This window comes from Pongo pygmaeus, chromosome 1 (assembly GCF_028885625.2).
Source record: "Pongo pygmaeus isolate AG05252 chromosome 1, NHGRI_mPonPyg2-v2.0_pri, whole genome shotgun sequence".
In the NCBI taxonomy this organism is placed as follows: domain Eukaryota; kingdom Metazoa; phylum Chordata; class Mammalia; order Primates; family Hominidae; genus Pongo; species Pongo pygmaeus.
The window spans coordinates 11,478,820-11,502,020 of NC_072373.2; the positions used below are offsets into that span (position 1 = coordinate 11,478,820).

Genomic DNA, 23,201 nt, shown 5'->3' on the forward strand with positions numbered 1-23,201 from the left:
TATCTATATATAAATAAATCAAAACTACATGAAAAGAAAAGCAAGGGCATGTTGAGCACAAGGTTTAGAATGATGGTTTCTTTGTGTGGGGTGACAGGGTATAGGTTAATGAGAAGCCCATAGGATAACATGTAAATTCTCTAGGTTGTTTCTTGTCGGAAGTGGGTTTATGGGTAGTTACTACATTATTAGAAATGACTAAGTAACTTTTAAAAGTAGACACTAGTGGACTAACAATGAGTGTGTATCATGAATTCAGACTTATCATTAACCCAACTCTGTGTTCCTAAGTTTAAAAAACAATTAAAACTGAAAAACAAAAACCTAAGTAAGATATAAATGATGCCTTCCAAGGGACCTGCAGTGGTGGAGGAAGACACATACAACAGTCTCTTAAAGTGAGTTCAAGTCTCAAGTATCAAGACTCAAAGCAAAAGTAACATCCGTGGATGCAGAATGACTGTTGGTAAACTGAGAAACCATGAAGGCCAAGAGAAAGTTCCAGACAACTGGGATGCTAATTTTTAAAATGAGGAAAGACAGCTTCCAAAAACTACCTGCTAGGAAGTTTGATATTAATAATCAACAATAGTCTAAAATGGGTTATCAAGAAAATAACTGAGGAATACTCATCCATCTTTGGCAGTTTTACCAAAGTTAGAATTCGAGTTTAAGCAATCACAGTAACATCTTGATTTCTTTAAGAATCTCATGAAAGGAGATGAGAAATATGAGTTTTATAAAAGTATGTTTAGATGGATTGAAAATAAGATAGGTTAACCAGTCTGGGAAAGGGTATAAAAATTTCAGCTGCACACCACCAACTTAGATAAACAGAGAAATCAATCACACTTGTTTGTGGTTAATATAAATGGAAAAAGATAACAGTGGATGACAGAACCAAATGTTAGAAAGATTTCAGCCTGGGGCAATGGTCTGACTTGAATTATAGAAATGATGACATATACTTAATTAAAAAATTAAAAATCAACAGTATAATACAGGGTAGCTGATGTGACCTGGCTAAAAATTTAATGCATTCTTGTCATTGATGGCAAATGTATAAGATCCTAAGGCAGTGCAAGTGAGGGTACAGTCCCCATACACACTACACAGGTGAGGTCATAACTGGAATACCGTGTTTGATTAACTTCTGGGTGGCACATATGAATATACTGGAGAATGTGCAGAGTGTAACAAATTGAGTGGCGCAAGCTGGACGTCCCTGAGTTACATTAAACAATAAAATGAATATGATTATTTAATCATGAAGGGGAAAATCTTATAAAGAATCAACAAAGTAGCCCTCCTCAAATATTTGACCATCTATCAAAAGAAACTAGATTTAGCTTTAGGATCCAACAAAATCAATATGGAGGCAAATTCAGTTTCACTCACAAGGAAGAACTCTAACAATCAGAAACAACCTATTCTCAAATCAAGAGCTTCCACCTATTCTCAAACCAGGAGCTTCTACCTGTTCAGCCCACTTCGATTCTTCAGCTGCAGAGAACACCCAGGCCGGGGGCTGCTCTACAATCTCTTTCTCACCTCCCTCTTTCTTCATTTCCTTACAAGCCACCTCCTAGCAACATACAAACCTGCTTTGATCTATTGTTCTCAACAAGAGTCTGGGAGAAATCTTCACCCTTAATGAATCTAACTTCCTGGCTTCTCAGAATTTGCATTTGGTTCTGAGAATTGCTAGTTATCGTAACACAGCCAGGGGGAGCATTACTGCTACAAATTCATAGACAACAGCCTAAAATAAACCATGCTTCCTTCATAGTCCGCGAGTCCTATTTTAATTTCTAGCCCACGTGCCATGCCAGTTGCCATGATGTCTCTTTCAGTGCTTCTCTCTCTCCTCCAGCCTTCCTCTCTAGACTCCACCAAACACTTCAGTGTCAGTGGACGACTGTCCTTTTGTCTTCAGAGAGAGAGAGCAAATGACCTTAAAGGAAACATTTCCAACCTCCCATTATCCTGGCAGCCTTCCCTTCTTCCCTTTGTATCTTTTATCCTTTTATCTTTTTTTTTTTTTTAATTTTTTGAAACGGACTCTCACTCCATCGCCCAGGCTGGAGTGCAGTGGTGCGATCACGGCTCACTGCAACTTTCCGCCTCCCAGGTTCAAGCAATTCTCCTGCCTCAGCCTCCTGAGGAGCTGGGATTACAGGTGTACACCACCGGGCCTGGCTAATTTTTATATTTTTAGCAGAGACGGGGTTTCACCATGTTGGCCAGGCTGCTCTCAAACTCCTGATCTCAAATGATCCACCCTCCTCGGCCTCCCAAAGTGCTGAGATTACAGGCGTGAACCACCGTGCCCAGCCCTATCCTTTTATCTTTCAACCCAGTGTTCATTAAACTATGTGCTTCAGCTCATCAATCAGATGAAAAAACAATTTAGTGATTCATGATAAAATAAAAACAACTCTTTGTTTAAATAGAATGGAAAAGTTCACACTACATTGCTCATAGGAAGAGTAAAATTTCGTGAAACTTTTCTTTCACGGCATATATTTTTACGTTACTTTAAACATACAGTTTTATGTTTCTATAAATATACAGTTGGCCCTCCATAGGTTCTGAATCCATGGAGTCAACCAACTGTGGATAGAAAATATTTGGAGAAAGTAAAATGGGTGATTGTGTCTGTACTGAACATGTACAGATATTTTTCTTGTCATTATTCTATAACAATATGATAGAGTTGAACAACTATTTACATGGCATTTACATTGTATTAGGTATTATAAGTAATCTAGAGATGATCTAAGTATACAGGAGGATGTGTGTAGGTTACATGCAAATACTATGCCATTGGTCAGGGATTTGAGCATTCTTGGATTTTGATATCCCACTGGGGGGTCCTGGGACAAATCCCCCATGAATACTGAGAGATGACTGTACCAGGTAAGTGTATTTCTTGCTGTAGGTTAGAGTTTAAAAGAAATGAGAAAGCCATGGCTTTTTCCCTTATATCCTGTAACCTGTCTTCTCCAGCAGGTCTCATGGACTCCAGACCTCACTTCACAAATGATACCCTTTCCTATTCTGTTGGCTCCTTCTTGCCAGAATATATGTGTGCTTAGATGGCTCTCTCTTTAAAAACAAGCAAACAAATGGCAAACAAACAAAAATAATCCCCATCAACCTCACAATTCCATCTAGATATTTATCACCTTATATCTTTCTGTTCCCTCTCAATCTTTGCAATGAAGAAACAACTATACTATTTCTGTTCACATCTGAATCACTACTTACTTTCTCACACTACAGCATGTCCCCACTCCATGGCCCCTCTCTACAATCCTCAGAAGCTGTTCTTACTCTGCTCATGTGATATACATGAAATAAATCTGGAGATTTTCAATCCTTATCTTGCTCAATCTCACAGCAGAACATGATTTTGGTGACCACACACGCAGTCCTACAGCTTCTAGCTCCTATGTTAGCTCACACTTAAGGTTCTCTCCAACCTTTTTATGAGCTCCTTTCCTTCTAATCATCTTTTAATGTTCTGTGTCCTTACAGGCTGGGTCCTAGGCCTCCTACTCTCCTCATGCTGTCATCTCTTCCTGGGTAAGATCATCTACTCCTATGGCTTCTAATGCTGATAAATCCCAAGTCTATATTTATAAGCCTTACCTGAGATACTGAATGTCAGACATGAATGTCTAATTGCATGTTTGACATCTCCACTTAGATGTCTCACAGGCATCTTTAACACATCCACAATTTACTTTGCCTTCTTCTCTCTTCACTCCAGGCCTGTAATTATTCTGGTGCTGCCATCTCAGTACATGGTACCCAAGTGAGAAGCCTTAGCAAAACCTTGATTCCACTTTTATCCTCAATTTATCCACTTGTCAAGAGGAGTAAATGACATAAACACTCGGTAAATACTAAGCTGTACTATTTTTGCATGGCCAACTCATGGTTCAACGCCAAAGACTTCCTTAAGCAGACCTCACTACTATGCCATGGGACCTGTTCCCAATACTCCTAAGAGTTTCTTGATATGGTTTGGCTCTGTATCCCCACCCAAATCTTATCTCGAATTGTAATCCCCAAGTGTCAAGGGAGGGACATGGTAGGAGGTGATCAGATCATGGGGACGGTTTCCCTCATGCTGTTCTCATGATAGTGAGTGAGTTCTCACAAGATCTGATGGTTTAAAAGTGTTTGACAGCCCCCTGCTCATTCTCTCTCTCTCCTGCCGCCATGTAAGATGTACCTTACTTCCCCTTTGCCTTCCACCATGATTATAAGTTCCTGAGACCTCCCCAGCCATGTGGAACTGTGAGTTAATTAAACTTATTTCTTTTATAGATTACCTAGTCTCAGGTAATTCTTTTTGGCAGTGTAAAAATGGACAGATACATTTCTCTACCACTAAATTCATCAGGGTTTTTCTATAACCATTTGCTTAAACGTTATCTTCCCCATCAGACAAAAAACTCCACAAAGCTGTAGTGTGTGCCCTTCTTTCTTCAACACATGTTATCTCCAATATATTGACGTCCAGCAAATATTTGTTGAATGACTGAGTGCTTAGAAAAAGTTATGGCTCCTCATAAATAAAATGTTTAAGTAGGAAACAATGATGACCTGCCAAGGAATTTAGAACAGAGATTCATGCTACAAACAAAAAGTTGAAATTAATGAAATACACAGATTCTTATCCTTGTCAGATGAAAGTTACTTCCCTTTATTAAAATTAAACATGAAAATCAGGAAGGATACTTATTTACCTTTGCCATAATATCTGCATACGCCATATATAAAAAATCTTCCTCCAATTTGCTGGGGAAAACAAGAAGAAAACATCAGTGTTTAAGCAGACGGCTAGGCACATGCAAACATACCATTGCTGCATAAAATAACCTTTGTTCTTTTTCTAACAAGTATACTTTTTTAAAATTAAATGAACACAAAACTTAGACAATATTAGGATATTCAGAAATATCCTGAAATCAGAAAGCAAAGATCCCAGGGATCCTAAACAGCTGTCCCATCTTACCTTACAGAAAGGCCTTCAATTTTCACAAAATAAACTGTCTTTTGGTTTACATACAAATGTAATAATTTTAATTTTCTTCAGACTACAAAACTTGAAACAAGCAAACTTAAATGAGGTGGGGGCTTTTGACAGAAGTGAAATTTGACATTTGATGGAAAGATTCCCCAAATTATGATGTGACAATTAAAAAACAAGATGGCCATAATAATGATTCCTAAAAATTAAGAAAGGTTAAAATATGTTTATTATCTTCTTTTTGAGAAGCATGGAAACCATGACTACGTGAAGAAAAGTTTCCACCAAAAATATACCTAAAATTTGCAAAGTTATTTCAGCAGTTTTAAACTTCAGCCATGAGAAAAATTCACTTATGAGAAATACCTCATTACCTGACAATGCCAGACAGAGAGTTGCTCTATGCTTAGGAATGAGATGATTTTGTTAGTTAGGAAATAATAAGAGAGAGAGAAATAGTGAGAGAAAGGATGGATCACATTAGCTAAGAGGGAGAAATGTACATTATTATGGCAGGCAAAGAGGTCAAATGAACTCTTCTGAGGAGATTCATGTGGATATGAGTTTATAATTAAATTACATCCCAAATTCTGCAGAGAATGGGAAAGGCCTGGGGCAAAACAGGCTTTCTTTCCCATTGCAGGGCAGCAGATAAAGGTCCTCTAGCCTCTGCTATGTCCCATCTGCACAGCCAATTTATGCATTGCCCTCCGTAATGACAGATGCTGAGCACATTTTGACGATCAGGCCTACCAGTGCATTTCTTATGTAACTTCAGAGAGGTTTGCCCTTTGTGGCTTTGGTGAATTCATATGACTAAGGCTGCAGAAGAAAAATGGGCAATGCCCTTGAAATAGATCTCAGAGATACCTGCAAGTTGAGGTGATGGCTCACTTAGCCTCTAGAGGTTTCCTAAGACCCACTGCACAATGGAGACACTATCTACCCAGAAAATTTGGGGTCACCATTGGTCTCCATACACTTGTGGCACTGGAATTTGCTTTGGTTCTTTTGTTTTATTTATAAAGGCTGTTTGCGATAAAGAGAAAAACCATTTCACAAGAAGAATCAGAATCAACTACATCATTAATTACAAAGCTGTTAAGAAAAACTAGAACTAGTAGGTAGTTGCTAAAGCCTAAAATTGAATGAGTGTCGGTCCCTAGGTACATGCCAGGATGGTTGTTATCTTTGAACAATTCTCTCTCCTAACAACAACAAAATGAATCTAAAACATGAACACATGGCACAGAATACTCAGACGCGGGTGTCTTTATTTGTTCCTCGTATGTCTCATAGGAACCCTCCCAACCATACCATTTCTCTGTTAAAGCTGTCCGACTAAACAGAAGGATCAGCTGATGTAGAGGATCAACTCTCTTAGTGCCTTCATCTTCTTCTGGAGGTTCAGCCCCAGGTTTCTGCAAAAAAGACAAATTTATAAAATGTCACATTAAAAAAAATGTTCACTCAAATCCAAAAGCAATGTGAAGGACAGGAATGAAGAATAAAAGGAATGCGAATGCTCCTCCTTCCCTGTTGTGGGGTGTGTATGTGTGTGTGTGTGTGTGTGTGTGTGAGTGTATGTGTGTATTTTATATGCATTATACATGCTATATATGTATATATGTGTGTACGTGTATATAAAAGCATGTATGTATATGTGTTGCATATAAATGTAAATATGTAATATACATACTATAACATATATAAATGTAATATAATATGCTAGATATCTGTTACATTACCATTGTAAAATTATGCAGCTCAAAGCAGAGATATTTAATAATTTGACCAAAAAATAATATGAGCAGGGATAACTTATATCATTTAAAAATACTAAATGCCATTCTTATAAGCATTTTTATAACTCAAAGTGTATTTGCTACATGGATTTTAGCTTTAGGGAGGGCTCAATTTACAAATATTTGCAATAAAATCCTAAGAGTCACCCCAAGTGTGAAAATTTAGTTCCCATAGCAGTGCAAATTGCTTATAAAGTGAAACATTTTCTTCGCTTACACACAGCATGATAGGTAAATAATACTAAATGAGTTAATGCTCGAACCACTTATACTTTTTTTCTTATTTTCTGTTACTTTCAAAACTTAAAAAATATGTATTTTTTTTTTACTGTTGGATACAACTTTAATAGTGAGGAAAATTATTAAGCATTTTTATTGGCAGAATTCAATTACATCCAACTTTTTGTTGAGTTTTATATCTCCACTGACTTACCCATAGAAACTGATTTTCTCTCTACATGAATAGTGTTCTTTCCTGTAATTAAGCCTTAATGTGGATACTGGGCAGATTTCCACAAGATATCCAATAGTCTACTTATTTTTTATTCTAAAGACAGATAAAATTCATTTTAAAATATGGGGACAATCAAGATTAAGCTTTTAAGAATTAGTTTATCCACTATATTCCCTAATAATCTGTAAGTTAAAAAATAACTTTAGGCAAGATGTCTTTATCTTGAGAATCATGAAGCCTCTGACTAGTCTGCCAAGTTTTGAGACAGCTTGGAAATTTTCTTGAGGAGATGGCTTTTGTCAGATATTTAAATGGGTCCATGACTTAGAAAAGATGATACTGACTGCTGTTTTGTGCTGACCTCTCAGTAACACAAGCTCTTTATCAGCACGGTCTGGTGAAAATTCTACTTCTCATGCTCCACATTTACCATGCCTTCCTCCTCTCCTGTGTTCAGTCTATCATTCTCTGCCCTGTTGATTTTTAAAAACCAGCAACTTTTTGTTCACCTTCTACTTAATTTAGGTGGATAACTTCTTTACAGTTCAGTCTTCTATAGTCTATCCTGGTTCTCAGGTGTTTATAGGTGCTTCGAGAAGGAATTTAAAAGAATGACTAAATCATGTTTAATTAATAATACACTTATATTATTCATTTTAAGTTCTCAACCCCTTGATGTTGATGAGATCTCTTGGAAATGACAAGAGCACATTTTCCCATAAGCATTGAATGCAGTAACAATTAAGATTTAAAAGTTTTCTAATACTCATATACTGTAATGATATTTTTTTCCTTCAATGTTATATAATGACTGCTCACACCAACATTGCTGCACCAAGCCCAGACCCTCTTTCATCTTAGAACACCATTAAAAACATACTGCTAAATCTTCTATCAGTTTATCTTCAAAGTAATGTTCTTCTGTTTCAATCCAAGACTTTTCATATCCCTGAAGAAAGAGATTGACAGCCCGATGCCTAAAAGGTAAGCACAATTTCAGAAAAAGGGTGTTTAGAAAATAAGTTGAAATTGTATTGAGTAGTGCTTTATTACCAGATTGTCTGTGCACTGAAAGTGTAAAATAAAAATAAATTCTCTACTCTTGACTCTCCTTCTGAAAGACAATGCTTCTTGCAGCAAACATAGCACACAGTGACCTGCATTTAAGGTTTCTCAGAGCACACGGTGACCTGCATTTAAGGTTTCTCAGGGCACACAGTGACCTGCATTTAAGGTTTCTCAGAGCACACAGTGACCTGCATTTAAGGTTTCTCAGAGCACACAGTGACCTGCATTTAAGGTTTCTCAGAGAAGAGCACACAGTGACTTGCATTTAAATCCCGGCTCAGTCATTTCCAAGCTTTGTAACATTGGTCAAGTGACTCAACTTTCCCAAATTTCAGTTTATTCCTTTATAAAACTAGGACAACTCCAACCACATTTCAGTTTTGTAAGCCTTAAAATGAGATAAAGGATGTAAATCACATTGGTTAGATGTTCATTAAATGACTATTATTATATAACATGTCTCTCAATAAGCAATGTAATCAGTGTCAATAGAGGACTTAGTCTCTGTTCAAGCAAACATTAAAAAACAAATGGATGGCCCTGAGGATTCCAAAACAAGAGGTATGAAGTGAACTTTATGGGAGTACATACTCAAAGATTAAACCCTGCACTACTGATCATAAATGGCCGCCTGTGAAAAAAGACCAGTGAAGATGAGAAGAATCAGTGAAATTCATGATGAAGTTAGTAAGAGATGTGGATAAGATGTCAATGTAAGAAAGAATAAAAGAATGTCATGAAGGGAACATCATAAAACAACAACAGATGTGATAGAATGAGAGACGGTGCCACTGCAGGATGGAAAGCCGAGCTTTATGATAACAAATTAGGTTAAGGACTCATGAGACATAACAGTTAGACAGGTTTATGAAGGGCCTTGAAAACCAGGGAGGGCAACTGCCAATGCAGCCAGAACTGCTAGAAATCATCATACATTCTTGTATGTGAGAGAGGCATGCCAAAGCACGGACTCAGCCTTCTTGGTTCATCAGAGTTACCTGTGTAGCTTTTAAGTAGCACACATGCTGGGCTCTCATTGAAATTCTAATTTAATAAGTTGAGGCCTGAATACTTTTAAATGAGTTTAAGTATATTTCTTAAAAGAACCAGATTGGCGAACCATTGGAATAAAGGATACCATTTTGAAAACGACATTTTGGAGAGGATGGAAGAACTCCATGACATCACAGAAACTAACTCAGAAACCATTGCCATCAACTTGATATGAGGCAAGGAACAAGTGACTTGAAGAGGTGGTGATGGAGGGAAGGATGGGAATGTGAAGTAGTTCAAAGGGAAACTGATGAAATCTGGGCAATGACAGTATAGGAGTAACCAAAAAGAAATGATAATGTGAATTCAAAGTTAATATTCTTTTTTTTGCTTTCATTACTTTAAGTTGTGGGATACATATACAGAACGTGCAGGTTTGTTACATTAGGTATACATGTGCCATGGTGGTTTGCTGCACCTATCAACCCATCTTCTAGGTTTTAAGCCCCACATGCATTAGGTATTTGTCTTAATACTCTCCCTCCCATTGTCCCCCACCCCCTGACAGGCCCCAGTGTGTGATGTTCCCCTCCCTGTGTCCATGTGTTCTCATTGTTCGACTCCCAATTATGAGTAAGAACATGTGGTATTTTATTTTCTGTTCCTGTGTTAGTTTGCTGAGAATGATGGTTTCCAGCTTTATCCATGTCCCTGCAAGGGACATGAACTCATTCTTTTTTATGGCTGCAGAGTATTCCATGGTGTGTATGTGCCACTTTTTCTTTATCCAGTCTATCATTGATGGGCATTTGGGTTGTTTCCAAGTCTTTACTATTGTGAACAGTGCTGCAATAAACATACATGTGCATGTGTCTTTATAGTAGAATGACTTATAATCCTTTGGGTATATATACCCAGTAATGGGATTGCTGGGTCAAATGGTATTTCTGGTTCTAGATATCAAGGTTCTATATGACCAAAAGGTGACAGCATAATTGAGTCAGAGAATTGAGAAGTAGCACATTTGAGGAGGATGCTAATACATTTTAGACTCAGTGAGTGTGACATGGTGGCAAGAAATACAACTGTCTTAGCAAAAGGGAAAAGTATGATGTTTCATCTATTTGTTTTGCTTCTGTTTCTTTTTTTTCTTTGCCTTATACATTCACTCAAACTCTTACTGAATGTCAATGTACAAGTCACTGTTCTAGGTGCTAAAGAAAGAAAATGGACAAAACTAGTACAGGATCTCAAAGTCTGAATCAAAGAGGCAAACAGCCTTAATACTGTAGGAAAGTGGTATGATGTGCAAGGAGTAGAAGATGGCTTGGTCAGAGATGTTCCACAAAAGAGATGTAGCTGAGCTGAGTCCTGTTTCTGAGACATAGAGATGATGCAATTTGTATAAACTTCAGAGTGGGAAAGAGCATAGTTTCTCAGAGAACTACAAGGTGACTGAAATGGTACCCTGGACCACCTAAGCCAGACTTGAATGTACCAGGCTACTTCTCTATTAAGTATGTCTGTTCTATGTCTAAGAGAAGGTTGACAGGCCTGTCAAATCTTTTTACATTATTCCCATAAGTCAGTTCTTTTCCCCTAATGCTAATAATTACAAAAATAATAATAATGACTAACATTTATCATGACATAAACTTACTAGCTCACTTCTAAGCACTCTGTATACATCAACCCATTAAATAATCTGAACAACTCTATGAGGCTGATCCCATTATGATACAGATGAGAAAATTCGCCAGTAAATAACTTGACCAATGTCATGGGGCAGAGAAGTTGGGAGGTCAGAATTCAAATCAAGACAAGTCTGACACCAAAGAATGATTCAGATCATGGTCTGATTCAAATCCAGGACAAAGAATGAACTCCTAATGACTCTCTCGTGCCTCACATATGTGAGCAGATATTCCTCAGTAAGAGTCATTTAATAATTACATTAAAGACCACAGTTCTCTGAAAATATCCCACAAAATTAGTCAAGTTTTATGTAGAAGAATCAATAAAGCTTTTCCATCCTTCTCTTGGACTATTGTACCCCTATTAAGGTAGATTCTAAACACCTGTCACTTATTAGGAAAAAATAACATGATCTATTACAAAAAATAAAATAATTCCGACCTTGGCAGATTATATAAGGGGGCCATCCGGAAGCAGGCTACAACAGCCCTTTTCCTCTGCTTAGAGAGTAGTTTATGCCATACAGCCTTTTTAGATCTCTGAGGATGTTCCACCTGAGGTAGAATGACACAAATAAATATTTACACCCCAAACTACCTTCAAAAACAAATAAATACTTACACCCCAAACTATCTTCAAAAATATAGTATTAAACGGTTGCCCCTCTTAAGTAATCTATATTTGGAATTCCAATTCCAAAAGTACCTTAAGATTATCATGAAGAAGTCCATATCCTAAAAGTTAGCCAAAGATAAAATTTAGATAGTTGCAAATGCTATATAATTCCCTTAGTAAGAATATCACATTTTCCCAATACTGTGTACTTCAAAGCTATGTCATCTCTAAAATCAAAGAAATAGAAAATCATTCCATATAAAATCATTTTATCTGCTTCTCAAAATTTTCTTGGTTCTTTATGATTCTAATACATATTTCCTGCCTACATAAAGTAATACCTTATTCTTATTCATATATCCATTGTAACTAATTTTATTGTAAGAACTAAAGTAATAAACACAAAAAGAGACAGTTAATAAAAATTCTACTATTCTTTAATATAACAGGATAAAGAGAAGAAGACAACGCTTTGTGAACACAGTATTAGGAGTGAGTAAATTTGGTAAAAATGTTAAAATATGTAAATATTTTGTTAGATAGGGACAAATATAAATTCAAAAGTTGCAATAAACGATGCAAGCAAGTTATTTATATAACTAATAGTGTTTGGAACTCCAAGAGAAGAAAGAGATTAATTGTATTAGAAAGAAAAAATCCCAACATATAAACCTAAATTAATTAGTAATCTCTAGGCCATTGAGCACTGTACTTCCCAGACAGTAATGTCTCCGACCCACACGTTTAGACTTCTGAAAGAAATAAAAATGTTATGTTAGCTAAAAAAGTAAAACTACATTTATTATCCTTTGCAGTAAAGAGTCAAAAGTGATTGTAATAATGTCTGAAGTAAACATTTAAAATGTTTGGACTGCGGTAGTTTAGAAATTTTAACAAAGCAAATTGTTTAATGGAAAAGCACTTATTTCTGTGATGCTCTTCCCCCTCTATGATCGATAAACACGTTGTGACAATTATCCACTTCAATTCTCTTCTTGATGCTTGTGTCAAGTGAAATAAACCATTGTTATGCCTTTAATGTAGAAGTAAAAGCAATCAAGGGCAATAGTTTTCAATAAGACCCAACATACTTCAATTTAAATTTCCATTTTGAGATCCCAGTCTGTAGATGATAGCTTTTTATAGGAATTATAGCATTATGATCAGCATGGGTGACAGTCAACAAACATATTTTAAGTTCCTAAGGCATTTAAGATATAGTAAAAATCACAACAGAAAGGGTTCCTGCCACCAGGAAGCTTATCATTTGACAGGTATTTTATTACCTGCCTATTAAAGTATTTCAGGAAATACATGAAACAGTGTGCTTTCCTCTAAATCAATGATAAATAAATAGTTATCTGTAAGATATGTGATCCAAAGGTGAACACCAAGATGTACCTTGTAACTCTGTCTGAATATCTTGATGTGCTGATGTGTTAGCTTGGCTAGAATTTGATTATTAGAAAATTCAATGGAGATAACCGACTCTTATAACAAAAATTACCGGATATACAACACAAAATATACATCTAAAACCGGCTGCTGATACTTGAGATAAATTAAATCAACAAGTGTTTCCTGTCCACCTACTGTTTTTACACTGACTTTTGCAAGTTAAAATATTCTTTGCATGCTCCTCTGACTCAGTTACATGTTATCATTAGCAAAGGGATATTAAAGGCATAAATTAAACACAAGGATATCTCCCACTGCTTTTTATTTTTGATAATCGGCAATTTCTTTTAACTCAAAACCCCCCTCTCATGGTAAACCAATCTTGCCATATTCTTAACAGTTTGATAAACTCTGATCCTCCCACCTTTTTCTAGATAATTCCTACCTTAAGATTTATACGGGGATTACCTACTTCATATCTACATTAAGTTGGGTTGCTTCTATACTTTCTTCAGCACATTTTATATCCTAACCCCTCTGTATCATCCCATATTTATCTGTTTAAGTGTCTGCTTCCTCTCTTACAGCATTCAGTCCTCCAGGTCTACTGGGGATAAGGCTGCCCTAGGACAGTGCACTCCACAAACATCCAAGGCATAAATGGATACTTAGAAAAGTGAATCTCGTTTGAGAAATGCCATTATTCATCATGATTGAATATATTTATGAATATATGGGAATATAATAAAATAGAATCAGTTTCTATAAGCTTCATTTAATGTATCTAGAATTTATTCAAGCAAATCTATATATATGTATAAACACTAGGAAGAATTAAAAACTGATGGTAGAGCAATGCTGTCAGAAATGGTCCTCTTGTAGCCATTTAATTAACCTTTAATAATCTTAAACATATACATATAATTCTGGAGATACAACTCTATGACTTTTTATAAATCACTGAAAATTTCATTACAAGTCTTGTCATCTGCTGATTGATGATAATTTGTATTTATTTAATATTTCATGAAAATACTATGTAAGTTATTCAGGGGAAAGTATTAAGTTCCAAGGCATTAGATAATGTAAATATATGTTAATAGCCATATGGCCTAAGGGTATCCTAGTGACTTTAATCTCACCAAGTATAGTGATAAACTGCATGACAATGGAGAAATTATTAACGTTTGGGGGAGGGTATTTGAGTAAGCAAGAAGGAAATTAAAAGGATACCACATTAGATGATATATTTGCATTATTAAACTGTCCAGGGCAGAGGTGAGGGTTCAGATAATATAAAACATGAATACAAGCAAAATGTTTATTATTGCTATGATAATATGTTCAAATATGGCTAAAGGCAATATAAAATTATATATATACAAAATTTATCATCTATGAAATTTATCATATATACATACACACACACACACACACACATATATTTAGGTGGCAAAGTTCCTGAGATGGCATAGGGCATCTGATTATTATTTTATATTTAGTATAAAATAACCAAGTCATCAACAGTAGGTTCTGTCATAAGAGCCCTGTGACAGATCAGATGGTCAAGTTACAATGAACTTCTTCACTATGTGATTATTTTGCTGAATGGACTTGATGAGAAATAGATAATATATCTCTGTGTTGCAGATTTTTTACCTAAGCCAGACGATCCCTTCTATAAAAATACGACCCTCTGATTGATAATGTTTCAAGTATTCTTGTTTTACACATTCTTGTGCAAAGGTAATGAATAAGAATATCAAACTGAGCTTTGTAAAGTAGGACACAACTGAAAAAATATATAAAAACACTTTTCTTACATGATTTTAATATCTATCAATGCATTATTCTTCTCTAAGTGTAATTTGTTTCTGATTTCAGAGAAAATTCGCTCAAAAATATACCTAATAAAAGGCAAGGTTAAATAAGTGACAAAAAAGAAAATATTTCAAATATTAAACCAGTAAAAGATAATATCTCAAACATGTTTTTATGAGCAATAATAAAAATGAAGTATGCATAAAGTATTTGAAATCAGATGTAACTCCTGAATTTTTTGGTTAGAATAATTTAAATATATAATCCTAATACTTTCAGAAATATTTGAAAAAAGACAACAAAACAAAGGCCAGGATCTCCCAAAATATATAATCTATATATTGCTACAAGATTTATAAGCTTAGAAATTGTCTTTATGAAATACTAAGCACACTGGACTCTTATTCTTTAGAATGAATATGCTGAACATGTATGTTTTTTGGGTCACAGTTAACAAATTAACACACATTCTCTTTTTAAAATATTTGTATGTGGCTAAGGCAAATGTGATTGAATTGACACAAAGCCTGACCTGTTCAAGATGAAAAAGCACATTTGCTATATCCAATACTCTTTCTACCGTCTTCTCTGGATCTGAGGTATCATCAGTCCTGTTTGGTAAGTCTTTGTAAAGAGCCATTTGCCATCTAATAGCAGGATCCTCCAACTGCAGAAAAAAAGGAAAAGGTTACAATGAGAAGATGGGAATCTAAAAGACAAGGTTACAATCTAAAGATGGGAAGAGTCCACCCACCATTATTTATTGGGCTTTACAGTGTTTACTAGTTAAGACAGGATGCGCAGCTGCAGTTATGTAGGATGAACAGGTCTGGAGATCTAATGTACAGCATGGTGATTACAGTTAATAATGTTGCAATTCATACTGGAAATTTGCTGAGAGTAGATTCCAGGAGATCTTAGCACATACACGCAAAAGGTAACTATGTGAGGAGACAGATATGCTAATTTGTTTGACTACACTAATCATGTCACTATGTTTATGTATACTGAAACATCCTGTTGGACACCTTAACTATATACAATTATTAAAAATTAAAAATACAAAGAGAGAAAGACAGATAAAGTCCTGGTCATCATGAAATTTATCATCTAGTAGAGAAGATAGACATTAAACAAATATTTATAATTGTGATAACGGCTACTAAAACAAAATATAAAATACCGTGAGATTTATCATACTCTTTGGTGGTGGGGTAGATTTCCCTTAACACAAGACGTTGTAACTAGGGCTTAAGGATGAGTGGGAAACTGGAAAACAAAAGGGGTAGGGCTACCCTTGCTCTTTCTCCTCCCCATTCACAGTCTAATTGTAGAAAGATTTCTATGTTTACTTTTATGGGCAAGGATATAGGATAGCATTTACCTATAAATACTTGGACTCTACAACAGAGCTTAATTTCACTGAGACAAAGATATTAAATTATATAAATCAATAGAGGTTTTTAAAATCATACTCATCATAAAGGAGTCTACACATTTTACTTTTCAATACCATCAAATTTCCTTGGTGAAAAATGTATATGAATCTTCATGTTTTTAGAAACATTATTATAAGTCATAGAAATTGACAAAAGCAAGCAACTTAATGGGGGTAGAACATATCAGTTCAAAGAAATAATATAGAATAAGTATGTTATTAAAAATGGACAAAGCAGCTGGGCACAGTGGCCCGCACCTGTAATCCCAGCACTTTGGGAGGCCAAGGCGGGTGGATTATTTGAGGTCAGGAGTTTGAGACCAGCCTGGCTGACGTGGTAAAACCTCTTCTTGATTAAAAATACAAAAAATTAGCTGGGCATGGTGGTGCATGCCTATAATCACAGCTACTTGGGAGGCTGAGGCAGGAGAATCGCTTGAACCCAAGGAGGCAGAGGTTGCAGTGAACCGAGATTGCACCACTGCCCTGCAGCCTGGGTGACCGAGTGAGACTCCATCTCAAAAAATAAAAAACAAACAAACAAACAAACAACGAACAAAGCAATCCCCTTGTATTTTCTTCCACTTCAGAATCTCCATTAGAAATGGGAGACTGAATGTTATGGAGCAGAAATAAATAGATGACATCTAAAACTTCACAACTCCCAGACTGAGAGTGCATAGTTCAAAAGGTCAAAAATAACTTTCATCTACAGGCAAACATAGACAGAGCTTTGTATATAAATGACTTGTAAAGACTACTTATCCTTTGATAAAATAAAATGTTTTCATCCACACACTTTTTAAGTCTGAAGACTATGTTTGATACTTACAGGTTTTAATCTGTACTCTTAGTTCTATTTAATGCATAAACATAATTAATAAAGTAGAATCTTTATTCTAACATAAAATTACTCCTCTGGCCTCAGGATGAACAGCCCTACAATTTCAAGACAATGCATTCAAGAAGTTAGGAATAAAAAAAATCATTTTTTGAAAATCTGTATATCTCAATATGTCTGCCTAACCCCTAGTGTAAGAGAGTGTAGAATAAAATAACAAGATGAATGTTTATTCATTACCTATTTATTTTCAGGTCTTATTCATTTGGAGGTGAAATATTGACTATCAATGTTTCCTTTTTTGCTCTCTTCCTTCTTCCTTTCTCCCTAATACATCATGTAAACTGTCCAAAGTATTCTTACAAGTGACCTTTAGAATATAATGGACAAACCTCTTTCTGCTTATAATCATAACCACCTTTATTTACCATTTCTTGAGATTGGCCCAGACTCCTCTTAAGAGGTACTAAGCACTCTCTGTCTCTAACTCAGTTAATTGTTGAACTAGATAATGGTGCTCCAGGTGTGGTCTATGGTCCCCTGGGGATCCCCAGCACCCTTTCATGGGGTATCTGATCTTCTTAAATACCCACGTACATAAAAACATTTAGTGTCTCTCCCTAAAGGGGAAAAATGTTTGTAGTGTCAACTCTTCTTCTGAAGTTCCAATAGAGGCTTTATAAACTTCTTTAAAAATGTTCAAATTCTTCTGGTCTTCTGAAAAGAGATCATACTCTAATAGTAATTAATCTTCTTACTCTAAAACAATTGTTAGGAAACAACTGGGTACACATCAAATTTCACATGAAATTTGCTCTAAGTAAATACTTGTGCATTGTGAATGTGATAAAGGCATATCTCACCTTTATATTATTCTTTAAAGTGCTAATTTAAAAAGAATATGGTTTGGATCTTTGGAAAAAGACATTTTAATACCCAGAAAGGCATATATTATATTGTTGTTGCTACTTTTTGACATTCACATATTTTCATAATAAAAAAAATTCCTCAGAAGGGACACCAGAATAGAAGACAACAGGCTGAGTCAAAATACTAGCTTGACTTTTAAAACTGCATCACAGGTTTTATAAACAAATGAATAATTTATTCGTATAAAAAAATTCCCAAATAATAGTAAATGGTCACTGGACTGCCAAAACTAACAATTCTTTCACCCACCATTAAAAAGTAGGTGTTGTATATCAATTTCCATCCATGTTTTTTTCTAACTATACCCTGTTCTCTTCTCCTTAAGTAAACTCATTTATTTCTATTGCTGCAAATCTCGATATGGCCTATTGATATAGTTTGGATCTGTGTCCCTGCCCAAATCTTATGTTGAAATGTAGTCCTCAGTGTTGGAGATGGGGCCTGGTGGGAACTGAGTTGATCATGGGGCAAAATTTTCATAAGTGGTTTAGCAGCATCCCCTTGGTGATGTCCTCGAGATTCTAGTGAGATCTGGCTGTTTAAGTGTGTGGCACCTCCCTCCTCACTGCTCTTGCTCCTGCTCCTGCCAGGCGAGAGGCCTGCCTCTCCTTCACCATCTGCCATGACTGTAAGCTTCCTGGAGCCTCCCCAAAAGCAGATGCCTGTGTTACACTTTCTGTACAGCCTGCAGAACCATGAATCAATTAAACCTCTTTTCTTCCTAAATTACTCAGTCTCAGATATTTCTATATAGCAACGCAAGAATGGTCTAATTCACCTATATACTAATGACTCTTAAAAATATATATTTAATTACTGATCACTCCATGTAAATTTTTGTTTTTTGAGACAGGGTTTCCCTTTGTCGCCTAGGCTGGAGTGCAGTGGCATGGTCTTGGTTCACTGCAACCTCCGCCTCCCAGGCTCAAGCCATCCTCCCACCTCAGCCACCCAAGTAGCTGGGACTACAGGTGTGCACCACCACCCAGCTAATTTTTGTACTTTTTGTAGAGGCGGGGTTTTGCCATGTTGCCCGGGCTCAAACTCTTGGGCTCAAGTGATCTGCCTGCCTCAGCCTCCCAAAGTGTTGGGATTAAAGGTGTGAGCCACTGTGCCTAGCCAAAATTTTCTTATAGACACCTGTCTCTATGTCCAAAAGACCCTAAAACTCTTCTATCAAAAGAATACATCCAATCTGTATTTCAACTGATGATATATATTTTTTCCAAAATTTGACAATCTCTGGTAATTTTCTCTAAAAATATATCATTTATTATCTTTAGAATTTTTAATACAAAAGGCTTTGCAAGTAGGATAATGACTAATTAAAATATGTCCATTACCTTAATGTTTAAAGTAACATTAATTATAGTACTATTTTAAAGAGAGATTAACTAATGTATAGGTAGTAAATGTGGCTTAAGAATCAAATTTGGCTTACCTTGCCTTGTAAATGAATATTGCTGCGGATTATATCTCGTACTTCATCCTCAGTATCTTTCTGTCAAGAAATATATGTTACCTAAAAGGAGTCTTATATTGCATCAACTGTCACAAGTCAATAGAAACAATCCAAACCTTTTTTGAAATAGTATACGTCTGAGAAACATCTTTATAAAATTACATGCCACAAATTTGGGGCATTCTCGTTCAAACGATTTATTGGTACTGCTGTAGCCTGAAGCAAGGTAATGACCTGCTTTACCTCCATAGTAAGGACATTAAAATTCAATGGAATCAAGTTTCCAATTCATAAGAAGAAGGAAGGGGGCATAGCATGTTTTCTTGGGCTGAAATAGAAGTATATCTCCAGTATTCTTCCAAATCTCCACAAAGTCATTTTAGCCCTTAATAACATCCTCCATGACCTAGTAATAGCAAGGAAAATGCAACTGAGAATCAAACTCTGGAGAACTGCCAGTAGAGCTGTGTGATGCAGCCCGCTCCCACAGCTTCCCCTCAATTCACTCATTTTAGAATGTCAAACGATGCATGTACAGTGACGAGCTTCAGTGATTCAACGTGGAATGGAGAATATGTCCTCCAATTTACATAAATATAAAATAGAAATTCCAATGTACAAAATATTGCATCCTCGTTTGCATAGCTATGAAGAACAGAAACTCAGAGGACATTGTAAAATCTTGAGAACTTAAATCTTGCAGAGGAACTTAAATCTTGCAGAGGAAAACAGCGCTGATTTAAAAGTCAACACCTTATCTACCCACAGTTGGCACAATATATTATGCTTCTAACATTGAAAAATCACCCTTCATAAATTTGAATATACTTCCCATCACAAACTTTATATAGAAGTTTATATGAAATTCATTTTTTTTCACTACCAGAGATTGGTTTGTGTCTTTTCTTTTTGGTTCTTGAATGTGTCCCAGAGGTGATTAACATAACTTAGAAATAAAAGCAGCCTCAAAAAAAAAGCAGTCTTTATGCTTGAGTCTTGGGCCTGTCTAGAAAACCTGCTATTAATAAAACCTGTAATGCAAATTAAATATTGACATAGGGCAGTGAGACAAAGGAATCAAACACTGAGAGTCTGGAGGTCAGATGATCATTACCGCTGGGATGAAAAGGAGACTTACCAGGCTAAATCGATTTTTGGCCAGAGCAATGAGCTCCTGGTCCCCAGGGGCACAGATGTTCAACCCAATGGGCAGTAACCGCTTCAGAGCTGCTACAATCAGAGAGGTCTGCATGGAATACCGATCTCCTTTGCGCTTCATTTTCTTCCTTTCCTGATCAGAAACAGCTGCCTATGGAAGAAAGAGAAGTGCTGGGATCTGAACCTGCTTTTCTCACATGTAGAACCACTATGACTCTTCCCTAACTTGTCACTTCATCTTCCTCATTTTCTGCTGCTCCCTAGTTTTGAAAATCCTCCTGTTTTGAGAATAATTTTTCTCTTCCCTTCTTAGCATCTTTTGCTAATTTTAAGTCCTACCCTCAGATTCCTAGGTCATTATAATTCACTGTAATTATAATTCCCATGTAATTTTTAGAAGAAAAATGAAAATTGTAATTTTAGGGAAGCAGATAAATATATAAAAAATTCTATAGTAATTTCAGATATTGTGTGCTTTCTAATTTTCAATGCTTAAGAAATATAAGAATAAAGGGCTTATTTTTGTTTTGACAAATGCTTGCTTTGAAATATATATACATGTATATGGGGGGGTGTGTGTGTGTGTGTGTGTGTGTGGTCTAATATATCAGAACAATTATAAAATGCATTTTCCTTTAATACAGTCTGCAAACTTGTTTTCCTAGAGCCTCAGTCCCTGTCTAGTAGAAATAGAAGTAATATACTCATTGGAGTTTTATAAATATTCCAGACTATCTGGATAACCAGTTTACAATTGAATACTGCCATGTTACTCAAGGGCTCTCTTGTGATGTTTTTGAGGCTTATGCTAGTAACACAGGGTCACCTTAAACGACAGAGTCTAATTTTCACTGTGTAATGAGTATTCTATCAAGAGGGCATGTTCTAATGTCAAAATTAAAATAATTGTCCCACATCCACTTATTTGTGCATGTTGAATATTTTGTAGCAGTAATTCAAACTTACAACATAGTTTCATGATAATGAAATGATAATGAAAAATATTTTAATATTCATAAATATAAATACATTGTAATAGTCTTGGGCTATTGAGAAAAAACATAATAGAATTTAATATACAAATGATCTGTTTTACTTAACAGAAGGTAAACTATATCATAGCATGAGGTTGAAAGACATTTTTACGACAGTAAAAGTAGTGAAACAAGTGAGTCAACATATAGCAATCGTAGCTTATATATTACTTTATAAAATATATAATTATGTAATAATTAAACTACATATTGAAGTGTTATATTAAACCTATAATCTTCTGAACCATAGCAGTAAGAATCATACTTCTGTTCCAAAAAGATGTGCTTATTGCATGAATCCCATTTTTATATGTACCAACTTGTAAGAGATTATTCTCAGTAAGTTTATTAGAAAAAACACGATGAATAATTTGTACTGTTAAATTGACTCATTCATTAAAAAATGGATCACTTAAAATGGGCTCTTTGTTCAAAGGACAACATAACTAAAATGATAAAAATAATTACCCAAATGAAGAACCACTATCCTAAAAATTAAGCAAATTGATATAAATTATACAAACATACTTCTATCCAATACCAGTAATTTAGTTTCAGCAAAGCAACATCCCCAATATAGTCTAAATTGTATTGGTTTGGAGTTTTCTTAGTCTAAATTTATTGGTGTTTTCATTGATTTTAACCTGTAAAGTTCTTTTGGTTTTATGGTTGTATAGGCAGAAAGAGCTTATATCTGGTTTAATATTTATAAATATTTGTGAGCTTATAATAAAAATAATCAACACTAAATGCATCTACAAATTGCTCAGTTTTGAGTAACACTAGGCAAATGAATTCCTACTTATACACAAACAATAATTTTGCTTTCCACCCCAGAAGAAATCTATAACTGGAAAGAGTAGTAAATATTTGAACATTTATGGGTGATATCACTGTTCATATGAGGAAATTAAATCTATAAGCAATAAAATATCCTCCTGTACACATATATTGGGTATTTTTTGTTCATTTGTTTAGTGCCTACTTCCTCCCCAAACTATGCAGCTCCTTTGGGGCAGCTGCCAAACCTGTTTTGTCCTTTCTCTGTATTCAAAGCCACGCACTGTGCCTTGCTCATAGAAGCAGCTCAATAATTTAAACAGAGCCGCTAAAGCTAATGAATTTGCACACTTTTTCATTTTCAATCTGTGCATTTGGATCAGATATGAAGATGTAATAACATGGCCCATATGTGGGCATATTTAAGAAGGGAAGTGGACTAACCTGAGCCCTTTCTTAAATCAATCACCTGAGCCTTTTTTTTTTTTTTTTTTTGAGATGGAGTCTCGCTCTGACACCAGGCTGGAGTGCAGTGGTGCGATCTTGGCTCACTGCAGTCTCTATCTCCTGGGTTCAAGCAATTCTTTGCCTCAGCCTCCCAAGTAGCTGGGATTACAGGCGCCCACCACCACGCCTGGCTAATTTTTTTTTTTGTATTTTTAGTA

The 23,201-nt window shown here is 35.6% G+C and overlaps 1 protein-coding gene across 5 annotated transcripts in view; it reads right to left on the minus strand.

The window, feature by feature from the left end:
* The window catches only part of RYR2 (ryanodine receptor 2), a 789,753-nt gene that overhangs the window by 94,167 nt on the left and 672,385 nt on the right, over positions 1-23,201 (minus strand). For all 5 annotated transcript variants that reach the window (XM_054448216.2, XM_054448137.2, XM_054448051.2 and 2 more), the window contains exons 72-79: positions 20,703-20,873; positions 19,544-19,603; positions 15,426-15,560; positions 12,390-12,426; positions 11,501-11,612; positions 8,184-8,280; positions 6,362-6,465; positions 4,761-4,812 (exon numbers count right to left, since the gene is read on the minus strand). In XM_054448216.2, coding sequence (XP_054304191.1) covers positions 4,761-4,812; positions 6,362-6,465; positions 8,184-8,280; positions 11,501-11,612; positions 12,390-12,426; positions 15,426-15,560; positions 19,544-19,603; positions 20,703-20,873 — 768 coding nt within the window. The remainder of the gene's footprint in view (positions 1-4,760; positions 4,813-6,361; positions 6,466-8,183; positions 8,281-11,500; positions 11,613-12,389; positions 12,427-15,425; positions 15,561-19,543; positions 19,604-20,702; positions 20,874-23,201) is intronic.